Source organism: Pagrus major, chromosome 15, assembly GCF_040436345.1.
Source record: "Pagrus major chromosome 15, Pma_NU_1.0".
Lineage (NCBI taxonomy): Eukaryota > Metazoa > Chordata > Actinopteri > Spariformes > Sparidae > Pagrus > Pagrus major.
Window position 1 is genome coordinate 1,470,593 of NC_133229.1, and position 17,098 is coordinate 1,487,690.

Consider the following 17,098-nt stretch of genomic DNA (forward strand, 5'->3'; position numbering starts at 1 on the left):
CTATCTCTGACCTGGACATCAGGCTCATGCATCTGAAACATCTATTTCCCAAAATGTTCCTGTGACGAACTCCTCGGATGCTCGTCAGTGAGCAAGCTAACATGTTAGCTGGATATCGTTAGCTTTAATAAGTTGAGCTGTTTCCAGCGTTTGTGCTAAGCTAAAGTCGGCTAACCACATCTTGGACTTGTCCATGACCCGGGCACGCAGAGGTTCAACGTATTATCTGACACAGTTTCAGATGATTTCAGAAGAAAATCCAAAACTACTTTTTAAAAAACACAAAAATCCAGATTAGCGACGGCGCTAAAGACCAGCAGGGACAGAGTTCTGTGAACAGTCCGGGGTCACGGATCATCCTGTGACCCGTCAGATTCTGTGACTGATTCAGAATTATAATCTGGTCTCGTGTTGATCTGTTGAACCCGACCTGAACTCTTCACTCTGAGCAGAAACACACGGAAACATCCTGACGAGACAGAGTAACAGAGAGAAATCCTGCAGAGGCTTTAATTACCCCTTAATTAACACACACACACACACACACACACGCACACACAGACACACACACACACACACACACACACACACGCACACACACACACAGACAGACATCCTTCAAAAAAACACTTTTAAAAATGTTTTTTCTTGTTTGTTATTTCTGAACTTTAAACTTTTATCTTTTTGTCACATCACTGCTGCTGACACACTACATGGCCAAAAGTATGTGGACGCTGCTCGCCCTCTCAGTGCTTCTTAAAATGGCTTCTTCTTCTTCTTCTTCTTCTTCTGTTTTCAGCCCTCATTCATTCACTCGGTCATGTAAGTGTCCTCAGGTCTGAACACTGTTGGTTCACTGCTGTGAAGCTGTGACAGTGAGTCTGTTCACTGACAGCTGAAACATTCAGCCGCCTGCAGGAGAAACTTTCTGCTGTTGAGATAAAGAGACGAGTTCAGTAAAGACTCACCAGAGACGAGAAGAGACGAGCAGCCGGTCGACAGGCTGAACACTGAACACTGAGCTCTGAGCCCAGCCTCGCTCTGCCTCGCTCTGCCTCGCTCTGCCTCGCTCGCTCTCTCTCTCTGAGGTGTGGCTCCAACCAGGAAGTCTTCCTCTTCCTCTTCCTCTTCCTCATTTATAACTGCTTCATGTTTTCTCTTCCCTTCACTTCCTGTTCATGTTCAGTCCAACAGCTCCTCCTGCTGACACACACACCTCATTACACACACACACACACACACACATACACCTCATTACACACACACACACACACACACACACACACACCTCATTACACCACACACACACACACACACACACACACACACCTCATTACACACACACACACACACACACACACCTCATTACACACACACACACACACACACCTCATTACACACACACACACACAGACACACACACACACACACACACACACACCCACACACACCCACACACACACACACACACAGTATTCTTTAAATTTGATTGATCAAAAGACATTTGATGGTATTGATTAGGACCCTCAGATTGGCCAATCAGGTTGAAGCTCTGCTGGAATTCATGTGATGTCGTGTGTGTGTGTCTGTGTGTGTGTGTGTGTCTGTGTGTGTGTGTGTGTGTGTGTGTGTGTGTGTGTGTCTGTGTGTGTGTGTGTGTGTGTGTGTGTGTGTGGGTGTGTGTGTGTGTGTGTGTGTGTGTGTGGTGTAATGAGGTGTGTGTGTGTGTGTGTGTGTGTCTGTGTCTGTGTGTGTGTGTGTGTGTGTGTGTCTGTGTGTGTGGTGTAATGAGGTGTGTGTGTGTGTGTGTGTGTGTCTGTGTGTGTGTGTGTGTGTGTGTGTGTGTGTGTGTGTGTCTGTGTGTGTGTGTGTGTGTGTGTGTGTCTGTGTGTGTGTGTGTGTGTGTCTGTGTGTGTGTGTGTGTGTGTGTGTGTGTGTGTGTGTGTGTGTGTGTGAAACATTAAGCAGGTAGTTAAATACAAATGGAGACGTTAATCATTATCAGTAGAATCTTGTTACCTGAAGCCTTCATCATGTTTAATAACGTTCATAATGTTTTGCAGCCTTTACATGTTCATTAGTGTTTTAAGGTTAATCCTTTGATCCAGCATCGTTTAATAAATGAATTCATAAATAAAAAACTTTGTTTTTCTTGTTTTCTAAAATAATCGATGAGATTTTCAAGCTGAGGAGAAAAAAATACATAAAAACAAAAAAACAGCAGAAAAACCACGAGCTTCCCCTCGGCTTTTATTTTGAAAGGTCTTGACGGAAGCCGTGGTGTGTATTCAGGTGCGCTTGACGCAGGCGCAGAGCTCATTTAACCTGCAGCAGCTGACGCGTCTGACCGCCGCAACAAAGACGAGAACAAAGAAAACCAGAGATCTGACTTTCTCACCGGAAACAGAAGAAAAGGTAGAAATGATTCTGTCCTGATGATCAATGATCTGATGATCGATGATCTGATGATCAATGATCTGATGATCGATGATCTGATGATTGATGATTGATGATTGATGTTGAGGTGTGCGTGATGTTGAGGTGTGCGTGATGTTGAGGTGTGCGTGATGTTGAGGTGTGCGTGATGTTGAGGTGTGCGTGATGTGAAGCTGCTGCTCAGTCAAACCTTTGAAGTCCTCGGACAGCAGAAACGCGTGACCGTGCGACCCTTCAGGCTCGTTCTTGTGATTAATGTCGGAACTCATCGAGTGAAATCGGTTTGATCGGCTTCATCATCGACAGACGAGCTGCAGCGGCCAACGCCTCAACACACGCTGATCACTGATCAATGCGCCGAGCCTCGCTGCTTATCGACACCGAGCAGGACAGCGCGACCGAGACGCTTTAAATCAAAATGTATTTTTAATTTGTTATCCCGATCATCACCGGGACGTCACCGGGACGTCACCGGGCCGACGCCTCAGGATCCACCGGCCTGACTCACAATAAAAACCAGCCGAACATTAAATTGGCAGAAATGTGAATGTAGTCTGGTGGCGGTCGGACTCATCAGTGTCGGTTTATTTCAGTCTGCAGTGACACGATGACCCAGTTTCTCTTATAGACTTTCTGGAACAGTCCGAATAAATATAAATACGCCGAGTCAGTACTTGAGTAAAAGTACTTAGTTACATTCCAGCATTGATAAAAATATCCAACCCTGCAGCTGAAACCAGAGACGAGTGCATTCAGATAAAAGACCACATCTGAAGCAGGTTTGTTTAAATCTTTCAATCATTCTTCGTGATTTGTTGTTAATTTACTCTAATTACTTCTCAGCTGGGAGGCTTTCAGGGCCCGTTGGAGTTTTCAGCTCTGTGAAACTGATGCGTCAGGAGCAGAACAGCTGAACTGAGGTCAGATTGAAGCTGTGACTGAGTCATTATGTGACACGGTGAGTTCAGGTGTCATCAGAGGAACTCGTCTCTTCTCGTGTCGATTGTTTTAATTCTAGTAAATATTGTTGCTTCGACTGCAGCTCGTCGTCTTTTAATGTTGAATTCAACAACTGAAACTTAACGTTGCATCAAGTTCTCATCTCGTTACAAACATGTTGGTTTAATTCTGTATTCATCATAAAAACCATCAGATCAGCTTCTTACTTCATCTTGTAGTTTTAAAGCAGCACGATGCAGAATTTCACTATTGACAACATAAATGAGGTAATAACACAAACTGTCTCCATCAGTGAATAAACCAGCTGTTCTCAGAGGAAAATAAGGTCCAGAACACTGTTTGAAGCTAGGAAGGTGGCAGGGTCCGCCACATATAAACAAAGTAAAACTCCTTTAAGGTCAGTTTGTTTATTCAGTCATGAAAACAAAGAGTTTGATTATTTAGTTTGTTTATCAGCCAATGAGGATCTTTCTCTGCTCCTTAACATTTATTCACCTAAACTACAGACTGCTCCTTTAAACTACAGACTGCTCCTTTAAACTACAGACTGCTCCTTTAAACTACAGGCTGCTCCTTTAAACTACAGGCTGCTCCTTTAAACTACAGACTGCTCCTTTAAACTACAGGCTGCTCCTTTAAACTACAGGCTGCTCCTTTAAACTACAGGCTGCTCCTTTAATCTGGGCTGACTGTGTATTTTAATCAGAATCAGAACCAGAATTCCTTTATTTGTCCCACAAACGGGGAAATGTGTGCGTCACAGCAGCCAGAGGACAGTCAATATAACGATAAACAATAATAGTAAAGAATAAACAATATAATAAACAGGTGCAGGTGAGTCACACTCAGCTCCCCAGTCAGGCTGAGGTGTTTGTTTGTTTGTTTGTTGGTTGTAAACGCAGACGAGGCTGCTGTCAGTCTGGACACACGTCACCTCCTCACAGGGTCAGACGGACTCAGACCATTCAGACTGTGTGAGCCTCACTTCACTGAACCAGACTCCATAGAAAAAACACACGTTTTAATATTTCTCTTTCACCTGCAGCCTGTTTTTCTCTCGGGTCAGAACATGTGAAGGTTCCAGATATCAGATTTTACAAAGTCCCATGAGTCAAATAAAAGTCTTTCATGAAGTGTTCTGATAAATTCCAGGACAGAACTGTGAAAAGTTCTGATTCTGTGTGAGTGTTCTGGAACGAGCTTTGTGCAAATGATGTTTTGTCTTCAGGGGACAAAGACTGAAATCGCAAACCAACAAAGAAACCAGATCACAGTAATTCATTTAACACGCTGTTCTGATAAACTGGACTTTGTGTCTGGTTCCTCTAAGGTCCATTCTCAGACGATGGAGAAGTCAAACAGCCAATACGACTCGTTCCTCTTCTGGAGGCAGCCAATCCCGGCCCTCGACATGTCGGAGCTGGCGGACCTGGGTTTGACTGACGGTCAGCCGGCCAATAGCATCAAAGGAAAAGACAAGTCTTCATCACTGAGGAGTGACGAGGAGGAGGTGAGGGGGCGGATGGGGAACAGGTCCAAACAACACTGTCTTTAGTAGAGTTAATTTTATTTCCCTTCATCAGGAGCGATTCAGTCTGATCATTATCTGTTTCCATGGTTACAGTGTGGACGGATCTGTCATTATAAAGATTTAACAAAAACATGGAGGCTGCAGCTGTGACATCAGTCATGTTAGCAGTGAAGCTAACGGGATGCTAATGTGTTGATGAAGTGATGAATGTGCTTCAGACGTTTGTGTTCCCCTCCCTGCAGAACTGATGACATCACATCAGACTCAGCTCTGTTTACTGATGAGAAGCTAACGTTAGCATGCTACTTGACTGCACTGAGTAGCCTTCTTGTCTTTTTGATATTTTAAAGGGGTAATTTGTGAGATATGTGCAGAATCTAAGTTTAATCTGAGGCAGAGATATCGACTGGAGTTAGCATGCTAACCAGCTAGCTCCCAGTTTCAGCTGGAGATGTGAAAGCAGTCAGTTCACTACTGAGTCCAACAAGTCAACAAGATAAACTCACTAAATGTGAAGAAAGGAAATATTTTGACACCTATTTTCCTTCTAAACAGAAAAATAAACCGTCTGAACTCAAGTTTCTCTGCGACTGAACTCAGACGAGCTTCATCGCCTCGTTAACTCATCGTCCAGCACACTTCATTCAAACTGAGTCACAGTCACCAGAACAGTTCTGGTTGTCTCCACAGTCACCTCTGGTTCGGTCCAAATAAATCCTCAGTTCACAGAGTAACGTGAAAATATTTTGACTCCAGCTAACAGCAGCTAGCCGCTACAGCAAAGAGTAAAGACAGCAGCAGTTAGCGGTGATGCTGCCCCCTGTAGGTTTGGAGCCGCCTTTTGAATTCTAGTCATTTTACAACCTTTGTGTACATTTTCCTTGTTTAATATTTGTTTACTGAAGTCTTAACTTGTAACAGAGTATTTTTACAGTGTGGTATTAGTTATTTTACTGAAATAAAGTATCTGAATACTTTCCAACACTGAATATGACTAAAATGTGACCTAATTTTCTTCCTGTCTGTCCTCAGTCCGTCCTCTCTGAGTTCTCCTCCTTTAATTATTGGAGAGCTCCTCTCGCCGACGTCGACGCTCTGCTGGCCGACCTCAACCTGCTGCTTTGAACACACCATCACCTGACACCTGACCCCGGATCAGCCTCACCTGACCTCTGACCCCAGATCAGCCTCACCTGACCTCTGACCCCAGATCAGCCTCTGCAGGCCTCTTCCTCCACTCTGTTTTTTCTCCACTGAAGAAATTGAGACACTCCAGGAAGTCACCAAAATAAGAGCCTGGTTTTCACATTAAAACAGGTCGTCACAGATGGACGGAGGTCTGCTGAGACTGATCCTGGTTCAGATTAAATCACAGCTTTTTATTCACTCTGGTCCAGAATCAGTTTCCCTGAAACCACACAGACACAGCTGACACGTTTTAATGCCTGTTAATAACTGAGAGTCTGTTTGGCTGATAATTACTGTGATCATGAAGCTGATCATCAACTCTGAACTTTGAGGATATGAAGCAGAAATAGAATTAAAATCCAGTGAGGTAAAAAATGTTTCACTTCAAACAGAAATGATCATAAAACGTGAAGGAAAGAATAAAAACTGAGGAAAAAAGCTGCAGATATTTTGATAAAGACAATAAAAATGTGTGTAAATGAAGAAGCAACACAGACGAGTTGTTAGTGCAGCTTTAATGTTCATGATGAATTTGGTTGAGAGAAGAAGAGAGGAAGTTTACTGAAGGGATGTAGAGCTGAAACGTACGGAGGACCGTGAATGCAGCACACACACACACACACACACACACACACACACACACACACACACACACACACACTAATGATCCTCAGATAGTTTTGATTCGATGACTCAGCAGTAAACAGCTGACTGACTGTATTAATAACCACACTGGAAACATTCACTGTGTCAAAGAACCAAACCAGGAAGTGCTCAGTGATCCCAGCGATCTGATTGGTCGGATTTGAACCAGCTTCCTGATCTCAGATCAGCTGATTTCAAACTAATTGTGATCGGATTCAAACCGACAACCTTCACGTGTGAAAATGAGATTTTAACCCCTTCAGCGTGTGAGCTGAAAGTTGAGTCAGTGTTTGTTTCCTCAGATTATTTGTGTTTATTTACTGAATGTGTCGAAACTGACGAGACTCAAAGTTTTTATGTTTCCATTTGTGCCTTTTTGTTCTTTTGTCCTGAGCTGCTTCGTTAACACTCGCTGTTAATTATTTATTTATTTATTAATGTATTTATTAGTTTCTCATGCTGTTTTACTGAGCGGGCTGGAAGAAAACCAGCTCACCTGGTTCTGTCAGAATGTGCTGTCACCTGCCAACAATAAACACGTCTTCTTTGGACCGGCCGCCTGCTTTTAATTCACTCAGCTTCAGTTTTATTTCACAGGTCTGTTTACTGTCAGTACACAAGAGTGATGCATTAATAAATGTGTAGTTTGCATTAAAAACAAAGCAGCCACAGGTCAACACACTGATTAGTATTAATGTTTTAATGAAGCTTTGATTCTCAGTATAATCTGAGTGATGTTTCATTAGTTATGTTTCTAAATGGTCATAAATTAAGAGAAATTAATTTAATGACAGACCATAATACAGAGGAAACATGTCTTTCAAAAGACAAGTTTGTTTTTTAAAGATCTTTATTTATATTCAAATACTTTGACACAGAAACTGGTGAAGAAATGAAGATCATGGAGCTGCAGGTTGTTACAGAAACATTGTGACGCGTTGATCCTCATCAGGTAAAAACAGTCATATAAACTCACTGTTGACAGAATTCAGTCAGATGTATTAATTCAAATATTTCCCAAAATGGCCGACATGGCTCAGTTCCGGTCCAGCTGCCTGCTTCTGCATCGGATCCACAGAATATAAAAGTCCAGTGACTTTGTTTATTTATTCTGGCTCGAACACATCCGGACGGACAGCAGATGACTGACAGCTGCTGACATTAATAATCAACTCTTACTGCGGACAGTCACCGGCCCGGTTCTGCTGCTGGTCTGAGAGCAGCGGCCCGTCCGTCCGGCCCGCCGGCCCGCCGCCGCAGCGCTGACCGGAGGTCTGCTGCTCCGTGTCGTCACTGGTCCCGCCCACAGGGAGGTTAACTCACTCTGGCTTCCACCTCCGGTGTCGAGGGCCGCCATTTTTATACGAGCTAAAACACAAAAATAACTATTTTAAAAATCCTTCTCGGCAGGTGAGCACCTGTCAGACTCCAGATCACGCCAGGACACGAACACTCGCGGGAATCTACGAGAGAGGACGGTAAAACACGCTTCTATTGAACTTGCTAGCAGTCTGCATGCTAACGGCTAACGGCTAACACAGCTAGCTGTAAACAGCAGCGTCAATGAGAGGCAATGAAGAAGACGTTTCCTGTCAGGACTTTCAACATAAAATGCCGACTGACTAACGTGCTGCCGATCAGGCCTCTGACTCGTGTTGCTGTAATGAATCCTTGTCAGTTTTTAATTGACTTCTCAGTTTTGATCTCGTTTAATCAACCGTACATCAAATACAGACCAACACCTCAAAATATCAGATCACTTGTTCTTGAGATATCAGCTCATCCTCTTCAGCCTTGGTACATTTAGAGCTTGAACACTTACTGCAGAGTTAGAGAGGTAATCAGCTCAGTAAATAAAGCAGCTCTCACTCAGCTTCACAACTTATCAGGTCTCCTGACAAACTCAGAGTGTCTCTGGACTGAATCTACGTGGAACCACATTAAATATGTAACTTCCTCTTCTGAAGAATCGCAGTTTGTCTACGCCAGAGATCAACAAGTGCAGCAATTAAAATAACTCATTAAAATAATTATACTGGCAGGATACGCTTTGCGGTCTTATTTTGAAAGCTGGGTCCACAACATCCGGGCGTGTCCCGGCCGTGTGTCGCTAACTTGTCGCAGTAAACAAGCCCCGAGCAGCCCGACGAGCCGCCGCAGCGTCTAATGTGCATGTTTTGCGCTTCGTGGAGCAGTTTGCACTTCACTGAGCTGCTCGTGACAAACGCAGAGGGACATCCGCGCACTGAGCCGCGCACGCACCGGGATTTCTTCTGATTAGCCGGCTAGCGTGCTAACATTAGCAGAGAAGAGCACTCCGGCGGGCTCCTAACAAACCTGGACGCGGTGAGTAGCTGCTCTGCCGTCCTCCGCTGGACCAGAACCACACGGTCGGTCGTCTTCGTGTTTAATAACGTGGAGCGAGCGGACCGGCGGAGGGTCACCGGGCCGACCTGCTGTCCGCGGTTTGACGGCGCGCGCCTGAAGTATGCTAGTTAACCGGATGTGGAAGTAGTTTTTTCTCCGTGTGTAAAATAGGAAATTTCTCTGTGACTTCCCCCGGAAAACCAACAACTTAATATCAAACAGTTTCCTGTCTGTGTTGCTGTAAATGTTTTGGTGCAGCAGGTTCTGGTTCTTAACGGCTGTGGCGGTACAGTGCAGCCGGGACGGGGAGACGTGGCACATGGCGGACTTTCTGTCCATGAAGGCGCGTAAAATGGCTCCTCGGCCGCGGAGAGAAAAGCCTCGTCCTTCTCCGCTCCGTCTCATAACACGAGCTGTGTAACGCTCTGGTTCCATTATCGGACAGAGTGACGGGCTGACCCGCCCAGCCGCGGAGGAAACATCGTCTGCAGCTGCACGCGGCCGCAGCCACCGTGTGCTCCGTCCAGCCGATTATATTCATGTAGTTAGCTCAAGCACCGAGCATGAATCCATTATCGGACACAGTGATTGTGTTGTTTTGGTCCTTCTCAGTCACGACACTCAGATGTACAGTTCAGGCCTGTCACGACCCTGTCACGACCCTGTCCCACAGGTGTCCCACAGGTGTCCCACAGGTGTCCCGCAGGTGTCCCACAGGTATATCACCGACTGGCACTAAAGCATCTCCAGACTCTGATAACTTCTTTGTCTCGGTTGTGCAGATGAAGTACGATGTGCTGAGGCGGGGACATTAGCTATTAGCTTCCGATAATTTCCACATTTACCGTAAAGTAGTGAGGAGCAGCACGAGCCTCCGCAACATGTTGTCCTCTGTCAGCTGAGCGCTGCAGCATGTTTACCTGCACAGCTGATCGGTCTCAGGCTCAAACTGCGCGTCTGTCGGTTTGATGTGTACTTTGTGTTTGTGAGTGTAAAATCATTGATTTGTGGTTATTTTCATCATTTAATCTCAACCCCAACATTTAGTTTCAGTTTTGGTCTTTTAATGCAAAAAGTTTGTGAACCTCTGAAACAAACGGACAGAAACGTCTCATGCACTAAACTGTCGTATAAATGTAGAAATGAGTAGTTAAATGTAGTCAATGTTGTAAAGTTCAGTCTGATTTAAACGTCATCACATCGACTCAGACTACCTGCGTCTGTAACCCAGTCACAGACATGAACAGTCATTGATCAGTGAATTAAAAGGGCGAGACTTAATTTCTCATTAAGGCAGTTTATATGTGTTGTTGAATATTCGTACTCTGGATTCATTAAACATGTCAGGACTGTTGTTTGAAACCACATGATTAACATCTGTTAACAGTAATAACACTCTTATTAACAAAACCATCTTCTAATAGTTGTTGAAGGATCGTCCTCTTGATTTACATCTGAATTATTTGTCTCAATAAAAGTCAGAAAATTGTGAAAATACTCTTCACAGCTTCAGTTCAAGTTCGCTGTCTGAAACACAAACTCATGCTTTTAATAAAATCAGCTTAGTTATATTCTCAATTAAAAGAAAATAACCTGAGTGTATATAGTAATAGTTGCATGGTAGTTTAATTGTGAATAGTATATTTTACATCTTTATTAATTGTAAATTTCTGTTTTTTAAAGCCCAACAAATAAATCTGTTAGCTGATATTTTCACTGCTCACACAGATTGATTTTTTTAGAGATTAGCGAGCAGGAAAAGATGCTCGGGGTAATTTATGATTATTAGATCTCAGCGAAGTTTAATGTTTGAGTGCACTGATGTCAGTTTTACAACTATCTTTATTTTAAACTGAAACACGCCCGGTCTCTGTTACATGTGTCACAAATGATTTGAGGGATGATTGTAAACAATGTGTGTCAGAACAGCTGATAAATATGGTGTTTTTACTTCCTGATATGCTTCAGTGTCAGTCGTGCTCTGCTGTCTCATGTTCAGTGTGTCTGTCAGTGTCAGTGCGGCGGCTCCTTTTCATCTGTTGTCCTGCAGCTAACTGTTAAATTGACCATAAAAATAAACATGTAACTCATGAACAGACGTGTTGTCTGTGTGCTCATGTGGAATAAAGTGCAGCGAGATGTTCAAGGACCTGAATGTTTGTGTGTGTCAGATGTCGCTGGTGGACCTGGGGAAGCGTCTGCTGGAGGCGGCTCGGAAAGGTCAAGACGATGAGGTCAGAAACCTGATGGCCAACGGAGCGCCGTTCACCACCGACTGGGTGAGACTGTCTGATATTTACTCCGAGTGTCTAACTGACGGCAGGGAGCTGATGATTTAATGTTTTCAACAATAACGGCAGTTTTTATTCTTTAACCTTTAACCTCAGCTACAGTATCATCCTGTAACAGTTCCCATGTGAACAGCAGGTTGTATTTATGTTAATTATGTTATTTCTTGATTACAGGTAGATTTTCTTTCTGAAACAAAACAGAAACTATAAGAATGATCTTTATACGTCTCCTCGCACAGACAGACGGATACAGAAATACAGGAAAAACCAAAATATACACGAGCGTGTCTGAAATACTCTGCATTTGTATGGAGAACAAAACACTGTACAATAGTTCAACCAGACTCAAACTGAGAGGCCAGAAAGACACAAAGATTCCTCTGAGCAAGAGTTCAATAGAAGAAATCCAGTCATTGGTGAAAGAAACGGTTAGCTTAGCATCAAAATCAGTACAGATCTGTTTCACAATAATGTTTATATTAACAGACATTTGATTATTACAGAAGAGAAGAAAACCAAATCTAACAGCTGATCACAAACTGAAACAGTTGTTAATGAATGATCCAAAGTTTCTGCTCTTACAATCGTTCATGGTTCAAAAACTTCAGGAAAAAGGAAATTCCTCCACACATTATGTTTCATGTCAGTAAACTGAGTTTCTGTTGTTTTACACACTGAGAAGTGAAGGAGGAGTTCAGCAGTCACACTTGTGTTAGTCTACAAAGTAAATGTCAGTGAGTGTGAAGACATGTCTGTCTGTGTGTCCTGTAGTTGGGGACATCTCCGCTCCACCTGGCCGCTCAGCACGGTCATTACTCGACGGCCGACGTCCTGCTGAGAGCCGGCGTCAGCAGAGACGCCCGCACCAAAGTGGACAGAACCCCGCTGCACATGGCCGCCGCCGAAGGACACACGGTCATCGTGGAGCTGCTGGTCCGGGTCAGAACCACTCTCGTCTTTACTGCAGTTACATTTAGCGTTTCACCTCTTTGAGTCCTTCATTAATGACACAAAGAGTTTTTTATCTGTTGACTTTAAACACAAACCTGACATGTCTCAGGTTTGTGTTTTCTCTTTCCCTCCTGCCTTTTTCCCAACATGCCACTTAAACGTTTATAATTTTGATGAAAAATAAGAAATAATCTCTTCGCCGTTATTGCAGTTCATCGTTCCTTTGAACGCAGTACTTCCAGTTGTACTTGTACTTCCTCCTCCTCAGTACTAACTAACAGTCTAACTATCTTTCAGAGCGGCGCCGACATCAACGCCAAAGACATGCTGAAGATGACGGCTCTTCACTGGGCGGCGCAGCACGGTCATCACGGCGTGGCCGAGACACTCATCAAACACGGAGCCGACGTGCACGCGCTCAGTAAGTTCGACAAGACGCCGTTCGACATCGCCGTCGACATCCAGAACACTGAGCTGATGCTGCTGCTGCAGGTGAGACGGACGCTGACAGAACATACACAGAACCGTCTGACGGGAAACAATATCGCCAACGAAGAAATGTGTTCTGAACTTTTTCTACTACGTTACTGTGTTTGTGTTTGTGCAGGAGGGCATGCAGAACCAGGTCAATATGAACCAAGTCAATATGAACCAGGTGAACATGAACCAGGTGAGTATGAACGTGGAAACCAGCACCACCACCAACCAGCCGCAGTTCATCATCCAGGGAATACCTGCCATCCAGGGGGGCGTGGTCAACCTGGCCGAGCTGCTCAACAAGGCCAACGCAGGTACGAACACCTGAACCCACCTGAAGCACCTGAACATTTAAACGAGTCCTGTGGAGGCGTGACATTTGGGTCTTTGTGTTTCAGGTGACTCGGAAGAAGCGATGGCCGCCAGCGCTCTGGACTCCAACATCCAGCACGCCGCCGTCGTCAACGAGGGGGGTCAGAGGGTCATCACCATAGTGACAGACCAGCACGGCAACCTGCAGACCACAGGAGGGATGGCGCCGCCGTTTTTCGTCACCATGCAGCACGGACAGCAGAGTACGACACACACAGCCTTCACTCAGTGCGACACTTCCTGAGTCTGATCAATACTTGATAATCAGTCAATCTGTCTGTGTTTCAGTGCTGGCGGTGCCGGCCAACACGGTGACAGAGGAGGTGGTGACGGAGGAGCCTCAGCCTCCACCCTCCAGGAAGAGGAAACTGGAGGTGACCAACAATCACAACGATGGAGGAGAGACGGTGAGTGTGATCCTCTCCTCCTCCTCCTCCTCCTCCTTGTCCTCCTCTTCCTCCTCCTCTTCCTCTTCCTCATCCTCCTCTTCCTCATCCTCTTCCTCCTGCTCCTCCTCATCCTCCTCTTCCTCTTCCTCCTCATCCTCTTCCTCATCCTCATCCTCTTCCTCCTCATCCTCCTCTTCTTCTTTCATATCTTTTCCCTCTTGGTGATCATCATGTTCTTCTTCTTCTCCTGCAGGAGTTGTTGCAGAGGCAGCTGCTGGAGGCCAACAGGAAGGCGCAGGAGTATCGGCAGCAGCTGCTGCGTAAGGAGCAGGAGGCCGAGGAGTACCGCATCAAACTGGAGGCCATGTCCCAAAGTCAGGCCAACAGCGCCAACGCCGCCGCCGCCGTCAGCGCTGCCGCTAACGCTGCCAGCCCAGAGGAGGTGGTGGGAGGGGAGGAGGACGAGGAGGAGGCAGCGGCCAGCATGGTGGAGGAGGAGGGAGAGATGGTGGTGCTGCAGGAGGGAGGGATCATCATGGAGGGGGAGGAGGGTCAGGTGACGCTGGTGGAGACGGGGGGAGAGACGACGGAGGTCAGCTCCTAACAGAGAGGGGGGAGGAGGGGTGAGGAGGGGCCGACACACTGATGAAAAGACAGATCAGAACACGAGGTGCTTGGATGGACTCGCACTAATTTGCATCCCTTTGAACAGGTGACCAGTGTGTGATGGAGGAGGAGGAGATGAGTCATGGCGGATGGTTTGAAGTGTGCACCATTTTGAATCCCGGAAAGACACCAGAGAGGGGAAACAAAATGGTTTCCCAGGAACAGTGAGAGGAGAACAAAGGTCAAAAACAGACATGAGGATTTCAGTCATGCACCATTTTGAATCCCTGAATGATTAAATACCAACACGTCAGATAGGGAAACAAAATGGATTCCCCAAAAAGACAACACAGAGAGAGGCTCAAACATGACAGTCTAGTCATGCACCATTTTGAATCCCCAAAAGATTTGTTGATAACATGTCGGAGAAGAGGAGCAAAATGGCTTCCCCAAAAAGATCACTTGGAGAAAGACGTTAAACAAACATGATGGACGAGTTAAGTCTTGCACCATTTTGAATCCTCAGAAGATTGATTCTAACATAACAGCGAGGGAAACAAAATGGCTTCTCAGAAAAAACAACTAAGAGGGAAGATATAGACAGAAAGCAGACTAAACACACATGGCAGAGTTTAGTTGGGCACCATTTTGAGTTCCCGTATGTTCTATAACTGAATACTTACTTAAGCGGGATGCAAAATGGAATGACTCTGGATGAAAGGATTGAAGAGATGGAGACCAACTGAGGGAGAGGAAACCGAAAAATAAACTCAGGAGGAGGCGGGACTTTTTCCCCAAAGGCATATTTACTTTTTCTGTTGTAACCACAATCAGTGATCCCAAACCAAATCAGAATAATGACACAGTCCTCCCTGTGTGCAGCCATGTCTGTTCCCTGATCATCGCTTTAACACACCATTTTGCTTCCCAGTTTGACTCAGAGTGAGAGCTTATAAAGACGAGATCACTAAACCTTTTAGTTTGTCAGTTTAACATTTTCCTCCTCGATTTTTGAACGCAGATGGTTATCCCCGGTGTACCCATTTATATCCCTGTATTTCAGTTTTGTTCAGTTTTTGTCAGTGGGTTGTTTTTATCTGGTGAATCTGTGAACCGACCACCTGTTCCTCTGAAGCCTTCATAACTCCATGTTCTGATAAACTGGGATCATTTTTGCCTTTTTGAAATTGTTACTCAACTCTTGCTGCAGCTGGCACCATTTTGCTTCCCCAAAATAAGGCCTCCACTGGGAGCTGTGAAAGAAAAAGCCTCTTTTTCAGGATTGTTTGGACACTACGGTAACTCACTCTGAACTGCTTTCCTACTTCTTAAACTTTTGTTTGTTTGTTTCTAACTAGTTTTGTTTTCAGACATTTTACTTTTCTGATGTTTGAGAATGAAACAAACTGGTGTGATGTGAACAGGAGTTCACATTCATTTAACAAAAATTAATCTTATACCAAGCGTGGAAGCCAAATGGCTTCAGTGGAGCCTCTGGAGCAAAAGGAATAATTTGAAGCGTTGGTTTCACTCAACAAGAAAATCAGTGTTTGAGTTTAGAAAACTTGTTTATTCCCAGACCGGCTTTGAGTCCTGACAGGGACTGAACCAGGTCCATCATGGAAACCTTTAATTTGCTCAGATATTATGTTGATTATTGTTTAAAACCAGTTTTGTTTTCCATCATCAGGTTGTTAAAGGCTCGTTGGGTCGAACAGATAAGACACATTTTTGAGCCTGGAAGCTTTTTCATAATCAACTGATCAAATATCACATTTATTGACACTTACCAACTCTTTCTAGATAATTAAATGTCATCAGCTGTGGTATAAATTAGAAGTTCTCATGATTCTTTAAAGCTGATTCTTTCAGTCGTGTGTGTTTTACATTCCTGTTGAGTTTAACTTTTGCTTTATTTTGATACGATCTGCAGTCATCTGTACTTTTTGGTCAAACAAGCGTGAGGGAGAAACGTTCCTGTTGTGAGTCTGAGGACGTTCTGATATCTGAAATATGAGTCGACTGATGAACAGCAACTTTAACTCATTTAAATACAGAAATCTGTGCGTTGCAGATGTTACTTCCAGCTTCCTGTTTTTGCTCAGTGCAGTCAGAACTTCATTTTTAGTGTCTGAGTGTCAGAAGCCAAAAAATACAGGCTTGAATTTGTCATGTGGTCGTGTTGAGTGAATGTTTGAAGGGTTAGGGTTTCACTCCAAACTGTATTCCAACATGACGACAACCAAACTTTTCAAACTCAACACTTTCTCTTGTATAAAAATGTGACTTTAAACATTTGGTCGTCATTAATGAAACCAGAGGTCGTCTGGGAGGAAGGAAGTCGAGCTGAAGTCTGTCAGATATTTTATCGATACAGGATAAATTTGTAGTTCCGGATCAAACACATGAAGTCCTGGTTTGGTTTCCTGTCCTGGTTCAGCCCTGTTGGGTCCCACAGTGGGACAGCAGTTATTGATTACTACCTGTCAGCTGACAGACTCACCTGTCCTCCCTCTGATCAGTGATTCTGTGTCATTTGAGTTGAGTATGATAGTTATTTTTATAAGCTCAGCGAAGCCTACCTTTTTCTATGTACATATAAAGTTGTATTTTTTTAACTGTACCTGAATGCTTCACCGTGATGATGATGATGATGATGATGATGATGGCTGCCTGCATTGGTAAATCTGAAATATAAACACTTGGTTTTTTTTAATAAGAACTTCTTTGTTTTGGTTTTTAATGCTTTCACACAGTGACACCTGAACTCAGCGTGAGGCGTTCAGGTGTTGAACTGACGTCCCAGACTACACCTGAAACATGATGCTCTGCTTTAGTGTAACAGTTTGACTCATTGATGTGTTTTACAGACAACAAATCCAAAT

General features: G+C 44.3%; 3 protein-coding genes and 1 long non-coding RNA gene across 6 annotated transcripts in view; 2 read left to right on the top strand and 2 right to left on the bottom strand.

The window, feature by feature from the left end:
- The window catches only part of cdc42se1 (CDC42 small effector 1), a 19,207-nt gene extending 18,122 nt beyond the window's left edge, over nucleotides 1-1,085 (bottom strand). The window contains exon 1 of the mRNA XM_073481676.1: nucleotides 969-1,085. The gene's annotated coding sequence lies outside the window, so the exon portion shown is untranslated. The remainder of the gene's footprint in view (nucleotides 1-968) is intronic.
- A 1,259-nt stretch (nucleotides 1,086-2,344) lies between these two features.
- On the top strand, nucleotides 2,345-7,316 carry mllt11 (MLLT11 transcription factor 7 cofactor). 2 transcript variants are annotated; one of them, XM_073481678.1, is made up of 4 exons: nucleotides 2,359-2,415; nucleotides 3,280-3,394; nucleotides 4,727-4,906; nucleotides 5,960-7,316. In XM_073481678.1, exons 3-4 carry the CDS (start codon nucleotides 4,742-4,744, stop codon nucleotides 6,050-6,052), a joined length of 258 nt encoding a protein of 85 aa, XP_073337779.1. In that variant the 5' UTR covers nucleotides 2,359-2,415; nucleotides 3,280-3,394; nucleotides 4,727-4,741; the 3' UTR covers nucleotides 6,053-7,316. The 2 variants fall into 2 exon arrangements, with proteins under 2 accessions (XP_073337778.1, XP_073337779.1); XM_073481677.1 differs by lacking the exon at nucleotides 3,280-3,394 and having other exon boundaries at nucleotides 2,345-2,415.
- A 276-nt stretch (nucleotides 7,317-7,592) lies between these two features.
- LOC141009208 (uncharacterized) lies at nucleotides 7,593-9,789 on the bottom strand. The gene is made up of 2 exons (XR_012180126.1): nucleotides 9,098-9,789; nucleotides 7,593-8,128 (listed from the first exon to the last, which is right to left on the bottom strand). It is a non-coding gene; the product is annotated as an uncharacterized lncRNA (long non-coding RNA).
- gabpb2a (GA binding protein transcription factor subunit beta 2a) lies at nucleotides 8,068-16,935 on the top strand. 2 transcript variants are annotated; one of them, XM_073481664.1, is made up of 8 exons: nucleotides 8,068-8,238; nucleotides 11,299-11,406; nucleotides 12,190-12,357; nucleotides 12,667-12,861; nucleotides 12,977-13,160; nucleotides 13,245-13,421; nucleotides 13,507-13,625; nucleotides 13,861-16,935. In XM_073481664.1, exons 2-8 carry the CDS (start codon nucleotides 11,299-11,301, stop codon nucleotides 14,209-14,211), a joined length of 1,302 nt encoding a protein of 433 aa, XP_073337765.1. In that variant the 5' UTR covers nucleotides 8,068-8,238; the 3' UTR covers nucleotides 14,212-16,935. The 2 variants fall into 2 exon arrangements, with proteins under 2 accessions (XP_073337765.1, XP_073337764.1); XM_073481663.1 differs by lacking the exon at nucleotides 8,068-8,238 and adding an exon at nucleotides 8,807-9,106.
- The last annotated feature ends 163 nt before the right edge of the window (nucleotides 16,936-17,098 follow it).

Excerpts from the sequence above, each read along its gene's own strand:
- mllt11 (XM_073481677.1), top strand. The coding sequence starts at position 4,742 with ATGGAGAAGTCAAACAGCCAATACGACTCGTTCCTCTTCTGGAGGCAG. Across the intron at positions 4,907-5,959 it reads TGAGGAGTGACGAGGAGGAG|TCCGTCCTCTCTGAGTTCTC; the intron begins GTGAGGGGGCGG and ends GTCTGTCCTCAG.
- gabpb2a (XM_073481664.1), top strand. The coding sequence starts at position 11,299 with ATGTCGCTGGTGGACCTGGGGAAGCGTCTGCTGGAGGCGGCTCGGAAA. Across the intron at positions 12,358-12,666 it reads TCGTGGAGCTGCTGGTCCGG|AGCGGCGCCGACATCAACGC; the intron begins GTCAGAACCACT and ends ACTATCTTTCAG. Across the intron at positions 13,161-13,244 it reads GCTCAACAAGGCCAACGCAG|GTGACTCGGAAGAAGCGATG; the intron begins GTACGAACACCT and ends TTTGTGTTTCAG.